Here is an 18,208-nt window from a genome sequence, read left to right as displayed (position 1 = left end):
CCTCTTGTGTAGTTCCATGGTGTGATCTAGTGATCTGTGTCAGACACTAGCACTCCCATTAATGGTTTTTGAGATTTGTTCTACAGGTACTCATGATCATTACTCTATCACGAAGTTATGGAGAAGTCACAATAATTTTCCTTCCCCTTTTTCCACAGCACTCTTTCCACATAAAACAGAACTTGCAGTTTTAAAATTCAAGTCAAATCTTGCTGTTTTAGTACCAGTGACTAAACCATGGCCCTAAATGAGCAATTCAAATTCTTCCCGATTATTACACAGAATTCTGATATTTATGTAGAGATATATTGGTGTATAAAAGGACTTTTTTTGTTCTGTCCCTTGAGAGTTTGCTTAATTTGGAGACCTTTGTCTTGATTTGGCATGAAATTAATATTGTCTTCCACTTGTCCTCTCCGAACCTTCAGACTTTTGGAAGTTTTCCATTTTTATAATCCAGCCTCTTCCTCAGCAGAAAGCTTCTTCCCTAATGCCATGGACCCTGAACATTTTTCTTGCTTCCTCCACTATGGGCATCATTTCTTTATAGAATATAAAGACTCTCAGCTATTTGACTTGAGAGCCTCCAGGGAGAGAGGATCACAGTGAATTGCCTCACTACCAGGCCCCTTCAATCTCTTCATGTGTTAGCACGTACAGAAGTGTCATTTGTGCTAATGTGCAATTTCACTAGTGAAAATTTTCCTGCCAACCTCAAAATGCCTTCCCAGAATGATGTCATGAGACTTGGCTCTAAGAGACAGCACAGTTTGTTATTGTCTAGTCTCCTTTACAAGCTGTTCTTTCCATTCCTTTTAGCATAGTAATCTTGGACTGAAGGGTCCTTCTTGGACCCAGCTTCAGCATCTTGCTAGTGGCCCTGAAAGACAAGCTCAGGTTCCTGTTGTGCAGTTCTCAGCTTCATTTGACCAGATGAATCTGCAAAGAAATCCTCTGCAGTTTCCACTTGAAATTTGTACTTGGATGTTTCTAAATGTATATAATTCTTCTTAGCTATCTCCTTAGGGTCTGCAAGCATTCTTCTTCCCTGGGTTTCCACCATATTCACTGTCACCCATTTTACCTCTACTACTTATGAAATCCTCCTTTTCTGTTTTGGAATCGTCTCTTCAAATTCTTTGTTCACCTTGATTCCAGGTGACCACGTACTATTTGGCCTTTCTTTAATTTCCTGATGTTTTCTGGTATCTCTGAGATTTCATGGCCAAGTCAGCAACTTTTATTGTGTATAGGAGGAGTAACTTCTAGTCTTAGCAAGGAAAGAAAGCATAGCACCAAGTCCACCTCTTTTCACAAAGGTGATAAATATTGACAACACGGGGGGCAAAAACTGCTCAACTATTTTCTAAAACTCTTTCTAAATACTCCTGTCTGCCACCCTTCTCCATCCCATCACAAAGACAATGCATGATTCACAAAGCAGTTCAAAAATACACCAAAGTTCACAGCTTAGCTCAACCTGCTATTTGCTTCCAGTGATTAAGAATTTAAAAGTTTAAACCCCAGGATTGATGTTAAGCCTGTGGGATGCAGCAACATAATCCTTAGAGAGAAACCCACACAAACAGGTATGCTTTTTTCCCATTCTGTTTAGGATCTATGTAACCTTCAAATATGCCAAATAACTCTTGTCATTTCGCTTGAAGGATGAAAGTATTTCAGTTGTGCATTGATTAATTATTTCCCATAAAAAGAACACTTAAAACCACTATTTTTCCCTCAAGGTGTATGTTCATATTCTCACATACATCATTATGTGCCATAAACACTATGCATATATACATAGGCATAGTTGTGGGAACCATGAATATATAAAAGAAATGCACATAACTGCAGTATTTTTGTAGGTACAAGTACTTAGCTGCTCTTTGAAAGTCTGTCTCATAAGTCATAGTGTTAAGACAGTTTTTTCCCTCCAGACTGAAAAATAGGTACAATTATCATAAAAGGCACCACTATTTCCAATGCACCTCTGTGAATAAATATCAATTAATTCATGCATCATGGAATGATAATGAAATATTATAACTTCATCTATGATAACAGTGTAACTTTTCATGCTCGCTCACTTGCAATCATCCTCTCTAGATTGCTAATTATATGCCTGAAGCTGTATTTAGTGGAAAAGATTGAACCATTTGTTCTTTTGTATATTTTGTCAGCATAGGAATAAGCCTGTATGAAATAACTTTGGAATTTTTCATACAGAAAAAACCCCAGCACTCAAATCTACTGCATTGTTTACTTGGTATAACCATAATATACCTCAATTCTGTTTGCAAAAATACTTCTTGGAGAACGTGGGTCCTCTAACCATAAACTGCACTCTTTTAATTCTTTGGGCTATTATGTTGTTATTGTGCCATGGCATGTGTGCCAACGCACTATGGCAACACTCCTAGAGAAACAGCAGCGTGCACAGGTCTTACAGGTGTCCACACAATTTTTCCTGGATCAGCATCATTGGCTCTGTGGTGTCCTATGCCTCACAGCATAGATTTATAAGAATATTTTTCTCCTTAAAAAAAAAAATCACAGAACTGAAATCCTCCCACCCCTTTACTTGTGCACAGGATAGAGCTTACTTGTGCTATCTCTTTAACATTGAGTAAAACCTTGTACCTCAGTAATATTATTTCTGCTTAGCTCCAGGCTAGTTTTGTCAATCCCCTCATTGTAGAAGTTAAAGCTTCCAGATTCAGTGTTCAGGTTTGATGTATCAAGGTTTGACTGCAGGGATGAGGCTCTGGATTTAGTGGTGGTTCTGTCTCTATGGTGACTCTTATAGAAATTGTGTTATTTGTGTTACCTGCAGTGATGGAAGAAAATCGAGGCTATACACCGAAGGTCAATCTGTCAGGGGAAATGGAAGGAGCACTGACAAAATGCTAGGGTCTGGTTGCACAAGGGGCAAAAAAGACCAGGTGACTATAGTTCTCCTCACTGACTTCAAATGCTGAGAAATCACACCATCATTAGTAATGTATTTAGCTGATACCGGCTTCAGGGATATGCACAATATTTGACTCTGTATTCTGGAGGATGGATTAGGTTGCAGAGGGAAGCATTAAAAGGCTACTTTATGAGGTACCTACATTTATGAGATATAAACAAAAATGTGAAATCCTGAACAGAACTGATATCTTTCAGATATTTTCTTTTAATAAATGATCCTTGCAAACTCAGCTGCTCCTGAGATCTCTAAAAATATCTGCTGTTTTAATCTCAGTGGATATATGTAAGGACAGCAAGTTTGCTGCACAGATAACAATATTTAAAGGAGATTGAGTTTTCAAATCAGTCTTCTTGCAGTGGAAATTCATGCTTTTATGTCTCATAACATAATTTTCTCTACACCTGAGGTGCTCTCAGCATGTATAAATGCATATTCAATATCTCCTGTTGATCGATATAAAATGACTTCTGCAATATGACAATGGTGCATGTATAATTCCATAACAAAGGGCAGGGGGCTGGATGACTTATGTGCACAGTTTGCAGGATTTGATCTTCACTTCTCAGAAATGCATTTTAAAGCCAATCATGTCAGGAACCTCTGAAAAGAGTTGTCATCTCTCATGAATCTGGAAGCCTGTAGGAAGAAATCTGTGATCTTTGCCCAGTTGCTAATGATTTCACATCACAAGTGGCACTAAGCAGAGCACCTGGTGATGTTGCTGCCCCTTGCCCTATGTATGGTGATGCTCAGTAGGGATCCACACTGTAGATCTGCCTCTTCATTCTGGGCTCACAGCATCAGGGTGAGAGGGTGTAAAAAGTTTACAATCTCCTTTTTCTTAATGCCTTAGCATTGCAGAAAGCATCACTCTCCAACCTAATGTACTACATGAGCCCTACCAGCTCTGTAAAGAGGGACAAGAATATTAAACATAATCACCAAGATATGTGCAAAGGAAAACTGTGCAACCATGTAGTTTGCAGCTCTAAAGAAAAAGGAAAGAAAACCCAATCTTTTCATAAGTGTACATGTTTTTGAAAAAAAATTTTTTTTTTTTTTTTACTTTTACCTGCTGATTTTTAGCAAAATAATTTTATTCTGGGCAGCCTGTTCCTGGAAATGGCCTCATAATTGCTAGCTTTATCTTCTGCTGCCAGTGTCTATTTAATCACCTCCTTGTTGCATTCACAGCCCACACACTGACGCAAAATCTCCTCCTGTTCTGATTCTTCACCTATTAGAGCCTTGGCCCAAATACCTCTCTGATGCTGAATGAGCAAACACGAAGTCAATGTGAAACTCAACCAGGCATAACTTGCTGCAGAGAGATTTTCTGTGCACTTTCCCCCTTTGCATTTCAAATATAATATAGCCTAACAATATAGCCTGAAAGATGCTGGAATTAGGTACCTTTTAAAAGCAAATACTTTTCCTGTATATTAAAATACCCTTGTTTAATTCCCTGCACTGATTAATTGACAATGTAAATGAGACTATGTGGGAGATCAGTCAATTCCCACAAGACTATAAATTTAGTTACTTAGAGACAGGAATCAGAACACAGTGTCAGAGTTCATGTCCTTCTCCCTGTGGGTGCTGGCCATCAGCAGATTTGGTGCTGCAAGCCACCAACACCATTGAAAATGGAACAGTTTTACTCAAATGTAAAATTGCAAAGTTAGGGTTTCTAAGAGTTAGGTACTGTCATATCCACTTTTGCCAGCTCTGGAACAACTAAATTGGCACTGCAAACCCAGCTTTAGGTGCTTGGAGACTTTGAGAAAGGAAAGCATCTCTGAGCCTTAAGCTTCTCTAAGTTTGGAAAATAGATGAAGAGCAGCACTCCACATCTCTGTTGTGACAACTTTGTACTCAGGTGCCTGAATTCCTTCTAAGGTCCCCCCTGGGTACCTAAGTCCTTGTTTAGATATGCCCTTGAGGCTTAATTTTAGGTATCAAGGAATTTGGCACAATGCCAGTATTTTGAAACAGAGGAGGAATTTCTGTCCCTAATCCAGGAGATAAGGCTGTGAAATGTGTCCCTGGAATTTACAAAGACATGCCCAGAGCCAGGGCTGAGCAGCCAGGCAGCTCCCTGCGAGGACACGTATCTTCCGTGCACTCTGGGGGTGAGCACGGGGCCAGACACCTTTCACAGACTCAGAAGCTGTGTTGGAGGTATCAGCACAGGAGTTAGATTTTGTGGCTGCCAAAAAACCAGAAGAATAGGAATCATTTTGGTATGCATCTGTGTGAAACAGAAGCAATGCAGAGAGAAATCGGGCTGTTGTGCTTACCACGTGTGCACTTTAACCGTGCACGAACAAGCTGCCTTCCATTGTCTTGCTGCAGAGTATGTTATTTCCCCAGGAAATGGGTAAATACCATATTTCCAGGTGGGGAAGCAGTAGTTTGCTGGATTGGAAGGGACAGCTGGCATGTGTCTGTTGTGGCACTTTTCCTCTGTGCAGTTGTCAGGATGCAGCACAATGTTGGCTGCTGGAGTAAAACAGAATTTTAATGAACAAGCTGCAGGGAAAGAAATAAAACAAATTTGTCTCTATCCAAGTAATCAGCCACCAAACATGCACATAAAATTCATATATGGCAGAATAACAAGTAAGTGTCTGTGATCTGTTTGAATTTTTCCTTTCACTGACTTTCTTGTATAAAATCTAACCTGGTACGTCTATGTGAATCTAAATTTACCTTGCAACTGAAATCCTAGCCTGCTAGTAACTATCTTATTATTGCTGTTAGTACTTTCTATTGCTATTTCACACCTTACTTTTTTTTTGTTACTTAAAAAAGCTCATTTTTTGTAAACAATCAATTTATGTAGCATTCCTGCCTCAAATCCAGGCTGCATTTTCAGAGGGTTTATTACTTTGTGGTTTCTACTGCTTACATGAAAAATCAGTTCACAGCATTTGCTTGAACAACATGACAGAGCCCAAGATTTTCTTTTCCTTTCTACATAGTCCAGCTGTGTCAAGGAACAACCCTATAAGGGGGACCTCATGGAATCTGCACAGGATGGCACATTAGTGGGAGGTGGGTTCTTCCAGTCTAACACTGGGGCACAATCTTGCTGCCAAACAGATAATTTCCACTTTAAATCCTATGATATTTAATAAAAATGATATTTTACAATAAATTGAGCATTAGATATTTTTTTGTTTATTATTAGCATTTTTTGCAATATGCAAAAGGAAGGGTAAGAGTGGGGAGAGCAGCACTGTGCTGTCAGCTCTGTTTCATACTTGCTGCAATGGTAATACTGTAGGGACCAAAGACCAATGTCTTTGGTACAGCTTATAGAGACACTGATGAGAGCACAAGGTTGGATAAAGAAACCCAAACAGTAAATTTTAGTGCTTCCTTCTGCTTCTTTGATGTTACAAATTCAAAATGTCCAGTACCAAAGACAAAATGGGAACAAAGCTGAGTCAGAGTAAGAGCACAGGAGTGAAACTGAGACTCACTAAAATACTGGCAAAGTTTTCATGACTAAGAGCAACCATTATTTTGTTGTAGACGTGTCTCTTCCCTAGGCTAAAGCACTGCTATTCAACAAATACGGGTTGTAGCTGAGAAGCCAAAATAAAGGCTGGTAAAAGAGAGTAGGTACTGCCTTCTTCAGAGTTGACAGAGGGACTCCTTAGTTACTCTTCCTGAGTTCAAACATTTTATAATACTCACTTATTCAGGGGCAGGCCAGGCCTCAAACTTCTGTTCTTGCCTTTCGAAACTGCAACTGTAGCCATACAATAATAAATAAATTACTCTTGTTTACCCTCCTTCTCAGGTTCCTGCTTCTAGCTTGGGCCTTTTCCTAGGAGCACCTATGTCAGCCTTTTGGATCTCATGACTTTAATTTCCTGCACTGTGTATGTACTTTCCTAGGGACATTCAAAGGCAATGAGAAAGTATTGACATTTTGATAAGGAAAGTGCAGAGATATAACATGCCCTACAGAGCAATATGCTGTCAGCCAACTGCCTGGCAAAGGGGCCAAGCAGCCTCCTACAAGAGTGAGTCACTTTTCTTTCCACCACTTCTTGCTCATTGCAGTGAGCAAAGGGGAAATGAAGGGCCTGATCCAGAGCTTATTGATGAAACACAGAATCTCCCTGCTGGATTTGGCTTCATCATGGGTTTTGGCAGCAGTTCAGCCTTTAACATTTTCCACTGTTGAAGACCTGCTAGCTGCTATTAGCCCTGCTGACAGGTTCTTCCCTTTCCTTTTTAACCTGTAATTCTTTTTCAGTTGGAGTTGTCTGTTGGGTAACTAAGTTAGTATTTTGCTCTGGGGTGACATTTTCATTTCCAGTATAATATTTCATAATGAAAGTAGCTTACAGCAACTTCTTTCTCCTTCCTTATGCCTCTGACTCTTGTGGATGCTCCATAACTTCTCCATGAAGTGCTTTGCCCCTGGATATTACCCCATGACCTTTTATACTCTTTTGTTGAATTCCAGTGTCATCTCAACCCTTTTATTTAGTGTGTGTGGGTTGGTAGATGGGAACACCTCAAAGCTTCAGTCAAGAATGAGCCTCCTGCCCCAGCAGATAGACATGCCTCTGACAGACATGCCTCTCATAACACTTACAGCTGCATTTTGTGATGCAGCAGGACATGTTGCACAAGCTGCTCTTGGCACAGGGGAAATTGAAGCCTCTTAAAATGTGTCTCTTTCTTCCTGTCAGTCCTATGTGGGAACCAGAGTCCCACCTGGGGCAGGTCCTAACAGGAGATGATAACAAACTAAAGAAGGAAAAAGATTAAATGTTCTTTCCAGGTTACATAGGCTAAGAAAGAGACCTGGCCAAATACCCAATAGGAATTTCACTTCTAATGTTAACAGTCTTTATGCCAGGATCTAAATTTACTCCTTCTTCTTTTTGTTGAGCAATGATTTCCATATCATAAGGTAGCAATTCTGCCTTTGGATAAGACATTGATGGAAGCCAAAGGGTCATTCCTATCCTTTGTGCAGCTGTCCACAAGGAAGCAGCTGAGCAGTTGCAGATTCGATGAATAAGAGATCATTGTTTGTTTTCAAGAGGTGGTGTTTATTCAGGAATGTGCAAGGAGAACATGATTTCTTGCATCATCCATCTCTTTCAATACATACTTCCTATGTACGTGGCCTAAACTTAGCAGCTAAGGATGTTTGGAGCCCAGGGTTTGGAGAATGCAAAAGTTGTCCACACATCAGGACTCCAAGAAAACCAGAAGAAAGTAAATGAGGACAAAAGAAGAGGGAAAGAAAAAGCCTATTGCTTTGTACCTCTGTGAAAGGCACTGAATTCTAAGGCTTCCTCTCTGTTCATCTCTTGCTGTGCTATCTCTAATGTAGTTTATAAACTCCTCAGTGCAGACACCTGCTTGTTTTATTTGCAGTCGTAAGATGTTCTTTGAATAAATTGCTGACAACTACAACCATAATGATATTGAGCAACACAGGCATTTACCATAGCTAAAGCAGACAATAGGGAGTTCCCTAACCCAGAGCAAAGAGGCAAGAAGGAGCTTACAAGTGCAGAACAATTAAAAGGTGCTAATATTGTTAATTATTATTAACACTTGTATTTCTGTAGCAGAAGGAGCTACAAGCAGATTCAGATCCCCGTGCTGCACAGTGTAGTTCAAAAGCATGATAAGATCATTCCTGCCCTGTATAAGAATACAATCAAAAGCTTTTCTCTGCAGAGCATTCACAGATGAGGGAATATTACAAGACTGGAGAGCAGCTTGCAGGACTACTAGGCAATGCAGACAGAGGAATAATAATGTTCCCATTATAGAGATGGGGAACATGGATATTTGCATCAGCTTACAGAAAAAGACCTGAAGCAGCGCAGTGAATCTAAATCTTGCGATGTTTAGTTTTGGACCTTAACTACAAGGTTGTCCTTAAGTTACTGATTGTCAGTTTTGAGAATTTCTAAAAATTTCTTCAGTATTCAATGTTTTAGCCATTCAAAACCAAGCAATCTAAATTTAATTCTCTTGAACTGATACTGAATTCAATTTCCTAAAAGCTTGAGATATAAAGAATCATGCTATGTGTAGGGAGAATAAAAGAACAGCCTTAAAGATAAAGTTAATAAGACTCAGATAGAAAATTATAGTAAAAATTTTAACTGTCATCTTAATAAAGGATAATGTTGCAGTGCACTCAAATCTGTACCAGAAAATTTTATTACATCAAATGTTATATGTCTGCAGGGCATACCTGACTCTTCAGGTGACAAAAGTTATTAGTTTTTGGGAGCTCCCTTTCACTTAACATACACTTTTAAATTTTGTATATGTTTTCAACTCTTCAAATGTACAATTTTTTTTCAATATAATTTTTATTTTTCCAGATCCTAAACTTTTCCCTTGATATTATTTGATAATATTATCTAGAAAAAAATGAAGTTCAATATTTCAACAGTGTAAGATACACACGTGTGAGACACTTCATGTTTTGTACAAGACAGGAGGAAAATAATTAACTCCACAATAATTTCCATAATTTTAAACTCCTACTGGGGCATCATTAAAATGAAAATCTAAACAGGCCGTATCTTTTTTCAATACTTCGATATTGTTAAACTCACCAAAATTGTAATATGGCCCTTGCAGTCCAGACCCCTCTTTTGTCTGATCTCTGAGGATACAAATTTGTTTCTTGGATGGTTTCTTATTGCTGACTCTGACTATATCAGCTCAGGCTTTAATACCAGACGATTCCTGATTTAACCCCTGATGGGTTTATCAAGATGACCACCATCATATTAATATCGGTTTTTAATATCACAAATTTTATCAAAATACTGCTTTCTTCATACTGTAAAGCAAGCACTGTAGTAAGTAAAGGCTAGTATTAATACAGTTTTTGGAACCAGCAGTACTATCTACACAACTTTCCAGAATGGGTGTTTTAAATTACTTGATCACTGCTTATTTTTTATCATAGTGTAGTGAACTATGTTTTCTGTACCACTTCCTAAGTAACAACATAAAGGCTAAAGTTTATAAACCTAAATCATCTTGTTGTGGGCTGAATAATTTCTTCATGAAGGAATGCAACTAGGGTTCTTGCCACTAGCAAGTAGATGGATATTTCTGGATGCATTCACCAATTTTATTCTCCTAACTTTTATTCTGCTCCCTCCAAGTCTATTAATGAAATTATTTCCTGAAAATATCCATGTTGGAATACATCTGTACAATAACATCTCTACAACTAGGAAGCCTTTCACACTTTCAGAATATCTTATCCAGTCTTTTGTTCCTGTCTGGTTTTTTTTGTCCATTGGTTCTTCCTTGCTGCTGACTTTGTGGCAGGACGTGGAGTCCAGTTGGTTCTCTGCATTGTTAATTTATGGTTTTTTTTTTTTTTTTTTTTTTTTTTCCTGTGTGTGGCCCCCCACCTTGGTTCAGGTGATTGATGAGATCAGAAGTCATATCATTACCTCTTTATGGTATTGGCATCTGAGTGCTGCTCCTGTGCATATGCTCAATTTACTTCCTCTGTTTCCTGGGCTTTCCATGTAGTTGTGGCTCTTTGTCACATGGTTTAGTGTTGGACTTGGCCGTGCTCAGTGGCTGTACTCCATGCTCTTAGGTCTTTTCCAGCCTAAATGGTTCCATGATTCTATGCTCCTCAACATCTCCATAGCTGTCTTTTTCCTGCTTTCTGCAGTTAGGCCAGAGGCAATGGAGAATCCAGTTATCTCTGTGGTCTCTGGGCTTCCTTGTGTATTCCTAGGACCCGCAGCTGACTGTGCCTTTAAAGGGGAGCAGTGTCTGAGACATGTGAAGAAACAGCCCCTGCTTAATAGCAGGGCTCTTTGCAAAGAGGTTCAGGCAGGCAATGAGGATCTCTCTGCTTTCTGGGATCTCACAGCTCTGTCATCTGGGAATTGATTCTCGTAATGTTGACCTAATTGTTGAATTCAGAGGCAGTACCTTCAGGAGGTATGTCCTGTGTTTACCTCTGCATTTGTTATTACTGTGGATTAGTGCTTGAACACAGTGGGGAAGGTATGCTCCTGCATAATGTATTTGCAGCCTCTTGGTGACAAATTTTCTTAAGTGCCCTACAGACAATATATCCCCACAGAAATAATGCAATTCCAGACTGTCAAAAGGAAAAAAATATAAAAGGTGTTCCAGTCTTTTTCCAAAGTTGGGCTACAATTTCAAAAAATTCTCCTTGGTGGGGAAAGGAAGAGGGTTTTCCTACTTCCCACTTTCTCTCCAAATTCAAATACTAAATATTTTTTTTTTCACTAGCCCTTGTACATTTTATCCATCTCATGAATTTGCTCAAGTTACTATTGCTTGACACTGTAGTCATCCCAGGGATGAATTTCTTTTTACAGCACCAGTCTACAAACTAGAGTGCAAGCTCTCTTTTTGCTGTATTTCTCCTTGGCATTCACTCTCTTTCCAGAAAGGTCTAAGTACAGCACAAAAACAGACAGTGAGTTGCATCCAACTAATGCAGAAGTCTGGTGTGCAGAGAGCTACTCTATGCCACAGTTAGTCCCTTTAAGGCTGTCTTACTGGAAAGAAATGGGACCTCTTACATTGCAGTACAATTCCTCTTAGAGAGGTAAAATGGGTCAGATGAATCACTACTTAAAAGTGTGCAGCGGCTACGACTGGCCTCTGGGTCCCCGGCTGCTGTGGGCAGTGCCGCCGGCAGTACCGAAGCGGGAAGGGCACTCTCCCGTGGAAAGATTTCCTGGGGAGAGCGCTTAAGGCGAAAAGCCTTTAGGAGCGCGAGAATTCCCGGAGCTGTCTGCAGTGTAGTCAGTCTGCGTCTCGCAGGAGAAAGACAGGACCGCGCGGACAGGGAAAAGGGAGATGTTTATTGAAGAAGCGTCGGGCGCGGACAAAAAAGCTTGCTCAGCAAGGTCTTATAACTAGAACACAGCGACCAATCTAAAATTTTGAGAGGAGGGAATAACGCATAACAAACAGCTCAGATGTCCAGTGTAAATAAATTAGGGGTTGAATCCTGACCTCTAAACCAATCATTCAATGTCCAGGCCAGAATGTTCTGGATGAGTGGGCAAGGACCCTGAATAACAGACAGGCAGTTAGGGAGGAATTTAGGAAAGATAAAGTGTAGCTGACGGGACAATTCAGAAGAGGGAGAGAGAGAAAGCCCGGGCAGAACCATAAACAGAATGGGGGGTACAGGAATAAACCAACTTAAAACTAATGCACCCCTACATTTCCCCCTTCTTTGTTTAAAAAGAAAAAGGAGGAGTGGGGTAACTTAAACACCATCTTCTGAGGACTCATCTGACCCAGGGTGGTCTTTTAACTGCTCGTCTTCTTCGGCACCTTCTTCTTGACTTTCGTCCATAATCTGTTCTTCGACTACCACCCGATTCACTTCTAAAGCAGACATCGATTTAACTATAAGCCTTCTAAGAATTCTCCAAACGACAGAAATTGCAATTGAAATGACTAGTAAAATGAAAAGGACTAAAACAACAGTTTTCAAAATAGAGACTACCCAGCCCGAGAGACCCCATCCCGTAAAGATGTCTCCCAACCAGTCTGATGTTTTCTCCTTAATGTCGCTGATCATTCCCTTCATTTGGTCAATAGATCTTCTGGCGTCCCCGGCTTTGGATGATAAATTGAGGCAGCAGAGCCCTTCGAACTCCTCACACCGGTGATCCTGAAGCAGCAATAGGAAGTCTATTGCTGCCCGGTTTTGGAGAGTCGCCTGCCTTGTTATTTCCTCGTCTGCTAGGAGGTTGCTTAGAGCGGCTGAGGTAAAATTGGCCTGTCTGGCTACCCAACACTCCAGGTGAGCTAATTCACCTAGAGACTTTGCAATAGACACCCATGGGAGAAACACTGTCCATGCGACACCTTCTGGCTTTGACCAATGAACAATTTTGGAGTCGCACTGTTCATCTAAATCTTTAAGGTCTCTTGCTACGCGGACTGAATTGTGTGCGACAATTTTCTCCTTCCAATCTTTAATTTGGGAATTGTTGGGAGCAAACAGCGTCAGCCGTCCAAATGTACACGGGCCTCCTAGAAGGGGAGGGGGGATGCCTGCCCATGCTCGGTTTCCGCAAATGAAAAATACGCCGTTGGGGAGGGATCTGGGTTTATCGTCAAATGAGATGGGGGTGGTAATATGAGAGGTGACAGAACACCAATTCCCTGCCGCGTAGTTCTGATTCTGTTCTATAATTGGTGTAAAAGATTTTTCGTAGCGGTCGCGGGAAGGGAAAAATTGAACACACAAATTTGCTGACGCGGAGCCGAGCAATTTAAATTCGGTGGGGTCAGATTTAGATATATTCAATTTGGACATTAGCCTCCTCCAGATTGGATTGGGATTGGGACTAGAGGGACTGAAAACTTTATTTTGGGAAAGGGGTTCAAGGAAGGAGTAAAGGGGCTCGGGAAACTCTTTTGGAGGAAGCGGGATCCCCACAAGGCAGGTCGACAAGGGGTCTGCTGCCGAGGTGGCGGAGAGACACAAATGATCTCTGCCGAGGGCGCCAGCGAGCATCTTCCAAATGTTTTGCTTGGGTTGAGGGACAATCCATGAGTTCGCGATGGCAAAAAAGTTCCAGAAAATGATCAGCTCGATGTGGGTTATGGGGACGGACATTCTCGGGCTTTCTGAAAAGAACAAGACAAAAAGTCATACAGGTAAAACATTAGGAATGGTTCTGCTCCGGGAGGTCTAAACCTCCTTCAGAAGGCCTCTTTTTTCTCCTCCAGCAGGCCTCTTCGACCTGTGCCACTTTCTTAGTTGGAACTTTACTGGAGGCGGTGTATGGCTTGACCCATTTTGAAGGGACCCATTTTGGACCCGAGGGAGTGGAAACGCAGGCGTATCCCCTCCCCCAGGTGACAAGGTCAAAAGGTCCCTCCGTCCTCCAGGTCTCGGGGTCCTTTACGAGAACTGGAGGCTTCTCTTTCGGCTGCAGTTGTTGGTGTTGCCTAAAGTGCCGAACAATGGGTGGATTTAGATTTTCGAAAGAGCAGTTTAAAAAATTGATTGTAAAAAGGGCCCTGGCAAGGCGGACCTGGGGGGACTCCATCTTCATTGCCTCACGTTGTTGTTGGAGGACCCTTTTGAGGCTCTGATGGGTCCGCTCCACTACAGCTTGACCTGTTGGGGAATAGGGGATGCCGGTCTTATGTTCTATTCCCCATTGCTGCAGGAAGTTGCGCAGTTCCCTGGATTTGTATGCTGGGCCGTTGTCAGTTTTTAATACTTTTGGAACGCCCAGCGTGGAGAAGGCTAGAAGTAGGTGTTTCTTGGTGTCATTTGCCTTCTCCCCTGTGTGGGCGGAGGCAAAAACCGCGCCGGAAAAGGTATCTACTGACACGTGAACGAACTTCAGTTTTCCAAACTCAGAGACGTGTGTAACATCGGACTGCCACACCTCGCAACTCGCCAATCCTCGAGGGTTAGCCCCCGTGTTAACAGTTGGAAGCTGGAAGGACTGACAGTGGGGGCATGTGGCCACAATGGCCTTGGCCTGGTCACGGCTAAGTTGGAACTGCCTGACCAGACCCGGCGCATTCTGATGGTAGAGCTGGTGGCTGATCTTAGCCTGGCGGAACACGTCTGGGAGCGGGGCCATCTGCACAGGGGCAGCGAGGGCGTCCGCCCTCCTGTTCCCCTCGGCAACGAACCCTGGCAGGTTAGTGTGGGACCGCACATGCATCACATAAAACGGATGTTCTCGGTGAGAGACTAATCTTACTAATTTGGTGAGCAACTGATAGAGGGCTATGTTGGACACCTCCTGCAGAATCGCTTGTTCTGAACGGGCAACTACTCCTGCTACATAAGCGGAATCAGTGACTAGATTGAATGGTCCAGGGAACTTCTCGAAAGCTCTGACAACAGCATCTAACTCAGCTACTTGAGGTGATCCTTCCACCTCTTTGATGTCAGCTTCCCACTGCTGAGTCTGCGGATCCCTCCAAGTCAAGACTGACTTGTGGGATGCGCCGGATGCATCAGTGAAAACAGTCAGAGCCTTCAAAGGAGTCCTACTCTGAACCTGCTGAAGAGATAATTTAAACTGGACTTCCGAATTAAAAATTTTGTGAGCCGGCCGATGAATAGAAATCTGACCAGTGTAGCTGTCCAAAGCGAACTGCAGGGCCTCATTCTCTTGGAGAAGGTGTTCCAACATAGCTTTTGTAAAGTGGGCCGAATCTAATTTGAGTGGTATGTGAATACATGTGAAATCCACACCTGCCAACTCCCTGATCCGAAGGCGAGCCTTGCGGATCAGTTCCGCCACCAGCTCCTGTGGCTTCGTCATTCTTTTGGACCTTTGGTGACTAAGGAACACCCACTCTATAATCAAGAGAGGGTCCCTAGCCCCTTGGTCTTTTTTGGTGTTCTTGATGTCCTCCCACTGGAAGATCATTCCATGGAGGTGTGGCAATTTCCCAAGAATAATGAATTTGAAGGGCAGACCCGGCTGATAACGATGGGCTTGCCTCTCCGAGATGGACTTTTGGATCTTTTCCAACGCAGCTCGCGCCTCTTGGGTGAGCGACCTGGGAGAACTAAGCTCCTCTCCCCCTTTCAATAAATTGAAAAGGGGGGCCAGGTCTTCGGTGGGAATGCCTAGCCAAGGCCTTACCCAATTCAGAGACCCACACAGCTGCTGGGCATCAGCAAGCGTTCGAATGGAATTTCGAATTGTAATTTTTTGTGGTGTGATAGTTGTTTTGCTAATTGTAAGACCTAAATATTTCCAGGGTGGCATTCTTTGAATTTTGTCCTGCTGCAACTCGAACCCTGCAGCAACCAATGCATTGATTGTTAGGTCAAGACTGTGAGCAAGTTCGTCATCAGTTGGAGCACATACGAGAATGTCATCCATGTAATGGAAAATTGTAGCGTTGGTTGCCTTTGCCCTGACTGATGAGAGCAAGGAAGAGACATACCACTGGCAAATTACTGGACTGTTTTTCATGCCTTGGGGCAAAACTGTCCAGTGGTAGCGCCTCCTAGGGGCCTCTCGGTTAATGGTAGGAACCGAGAAAGCAAAACGCGGCGCATCGTCCGGGTGTAGGGGAATTTGGAAAAAGCAGTCTTTGATGTCAATTACGGCTAAATTCCAATTTTGGGGGAGCATTGTTGGGGAGGGCATCCCTGGTTGGAGGGGACCCATGTCTTCAATGACGTTGTTAATTTGTCTAAGGTCGTGAAGGAGCCGCCACTTCTCTTTATTAGGTTTCTTTATGACAAACACTGGGGAGTTCCACGGAGACGTGGTCTCCACCAGGTGACCTCGCTGCAGCTGTTCCTCCACGAGCTCCTCGAGCGCCTTTAATTTCTGTTTAGAAAGCGGCCACTGTTCTACCCAGACAGGTGTGTCAGTCAGCCAATTCAGTTTCTGGGTAGGGCGCTCCTCAGTGACCGCTGCCCCAAAAACCTGGGGAGCCGCTGGTAAGTCAATACGGGCTCCCCACTGGGCGAGCAGGTCCCTCCCCCACAGGGGCTCCGTGTAATCTAAAACAAATGGACGTACAGATGCTAATTGTCCATCCGGCCCCATAATTTGCACAATGCTCTTAGATTGTTTCGCCAATTGGATCCCTCCTACACCTCGGATTCGTTCTGCTGCGTCTTGCAACTCCCAATGCGACGGCCAATCCCGTGAGGGAATGACCGTAACATCTGCTCCAGTGTCCAGAAGCCCGTGAACGAGCTTCTGGTCCCCACCTTTCTGTAGGCTGCAGGTGATTCTTGGTTTTTCTTTGCCTAGGGCCTGAGCCCAAGCCACCGATGGGAGGTTTGAGGATGTGGATGTTTTGGGTGGCTTGGAGTCCCAGAGCTCCTCAGGGATAGGAATGGCTTGCGCCACAATTTGACCCCGAGGCAGAAAGGTGGGAGGGCTGGCACAATAAATGGCTACTTCGAATGTTTTCGGGTCTGATGATATGAGACCCGGGATGATGTGAATGTCTTGTGGTGTAAATTTGGAATCTCCAACTGTGACGAACCTACCCTTGGTCCGATGCCAGGTACCTGGGCACTCCGGGCTGACGGAGACGAGTTGGATATTTGAGTCAATAAGATGGAGCGGCTCCGTCAACTGCAACCGAAAGGGGGTCGTCCTGGAGGTAGTTGTTAGGACTGGCCGAGGTACCGCCTGAAAAAGATCAGAAATAGGTTCGTGAGAAGTTAAGTCTGGTAAAGTTTTAGAGTCTGTGGCAACCGGCAGGTCCTGCTGGAGGTCCCCCTCCCTTCCCTTTTCCCCGCGTGGTGGAATGGTGACACCTGCCCTATTTTTATCGTGGCGCGGGGAGGAGGCGCGCTTGCAATTTAGTTTTTTGGTTGGTGTTGTGGGGTCCCCTGAGGCCGATGTTTCTTTTTAAATTCGTAAAACTCCCGCCTCAGGGGACAGTCTGGCATCCAATGCCCGGATTGGTTGCACAGGTGACACGGTGCATCCGTCCGGGGTTGCAGCTTTGGTGTGTTGGGCTGTCGGGACGGGGCAGCAGCAGCAGCTGTGGTGACTTCCTCCAGGTCGGTGGCAGCTACCCTTCGAGCTGGAGCCCTGGGTTGCTGGTCGGGTTCCCCCGCGATGATAGCGAGTTTGCGGTCACAGACGTCTAGCATCTGATCCAGCGTGGGGGGAGGATCTAGCGGCAAGCTGAGGATAGCGGCCTTGCAAGCTGGATTTGCATTCGTCGCTGCCACCTCAGTGAGGATTCCCCTCTTAATCGACTCATCATGGACCTGCGTCTCGATCGCCCTGCGGAGGCGCTCAACAAAGCTTAAAAAGGGCTCGTTAGATTCTTGAATGATTTTCATATATGATGTTAAGGGGGCAACAAGAGACCGTAAGGTGAAGAAAGCCCGCTCGGCTGCTTTGGCTCCCTCCTTTAAAGCCTCCACTGGAACATACCACGCTTGAGCCTGCCCATCCTGCCATGCCCCTGTCCCACACAAGTGGTCGGTTGTTAACACACCCCCCTGCAGATCTGTGGCTGTCACTTGGTTCTCCCGCAGCGAGGGCAAGATTTTACCAATTTCTCTCTGCCAATGTTTTTCCCAAACCAGGAATTCTGTGGGGTTTAAAAGACAGGAGAACAGCCGCCTTAAATCTGCAGGGGTGACCACGGTGTCAGAGAGTGTGGCTCTCAGAATTCCCCGGAAGTATTCACTCTCCCGGGAGAAGTCTTTTTGGGCTTTGCACA

The 18,208-nt window shown here is 43.4% G+C and overlaps 1 protein-coding gene across 1 annotated transcript; it reads right to left on the bottom strand.

Annotated features, from left to right (window-relative positions):
- Positions 1 to 11,665: 11,665 nt before the first annotated feature.
- On the bottom strand, positions 11,666 to 17,326 carry LOC135299490 (uncharacterized). The gene is made up of 2 exons (XM_064418629.1): positions 17,034 to 17,326; positions 11,666 to 13,645 (listed from the first exon to the last, which is right to left on the bottom strand). Exon 2 carries the CDS (start codon positions 13,632 to 13,634, stop codon positions 12,270 to 12,272), a length of 1,365 nt encoding a protein of 454 aa, XP_064274699.1. The 5' UTR covers positions 13,635 to 13,645; positions 17,034 to 17,326; the 3' UTR covers positions 11,666 to 12,269.
- Between the last annotated feature and the right edge of the window lie 882 nt (positions 17,327 to 18,208).

This window comes from Passer domesticus, chromosome 4, assembly GCF_036417665.1.
Source record: "Passer domesticus isolate bPasDom1 chromosome 4, bPasDom1.hap1, whole genome shotgun sequence".
Lineage (NCBI taxonomy): Eukaryota > Metazoa > Chordata > Aves > Passeriformes > Passeridae > Passer > Passer domesticus.
The sequence above is the reverse complement of the archived record's forward strand: the minus strand, read 5'-3'. Positions and strand labels throughout refer to the sequence as shown.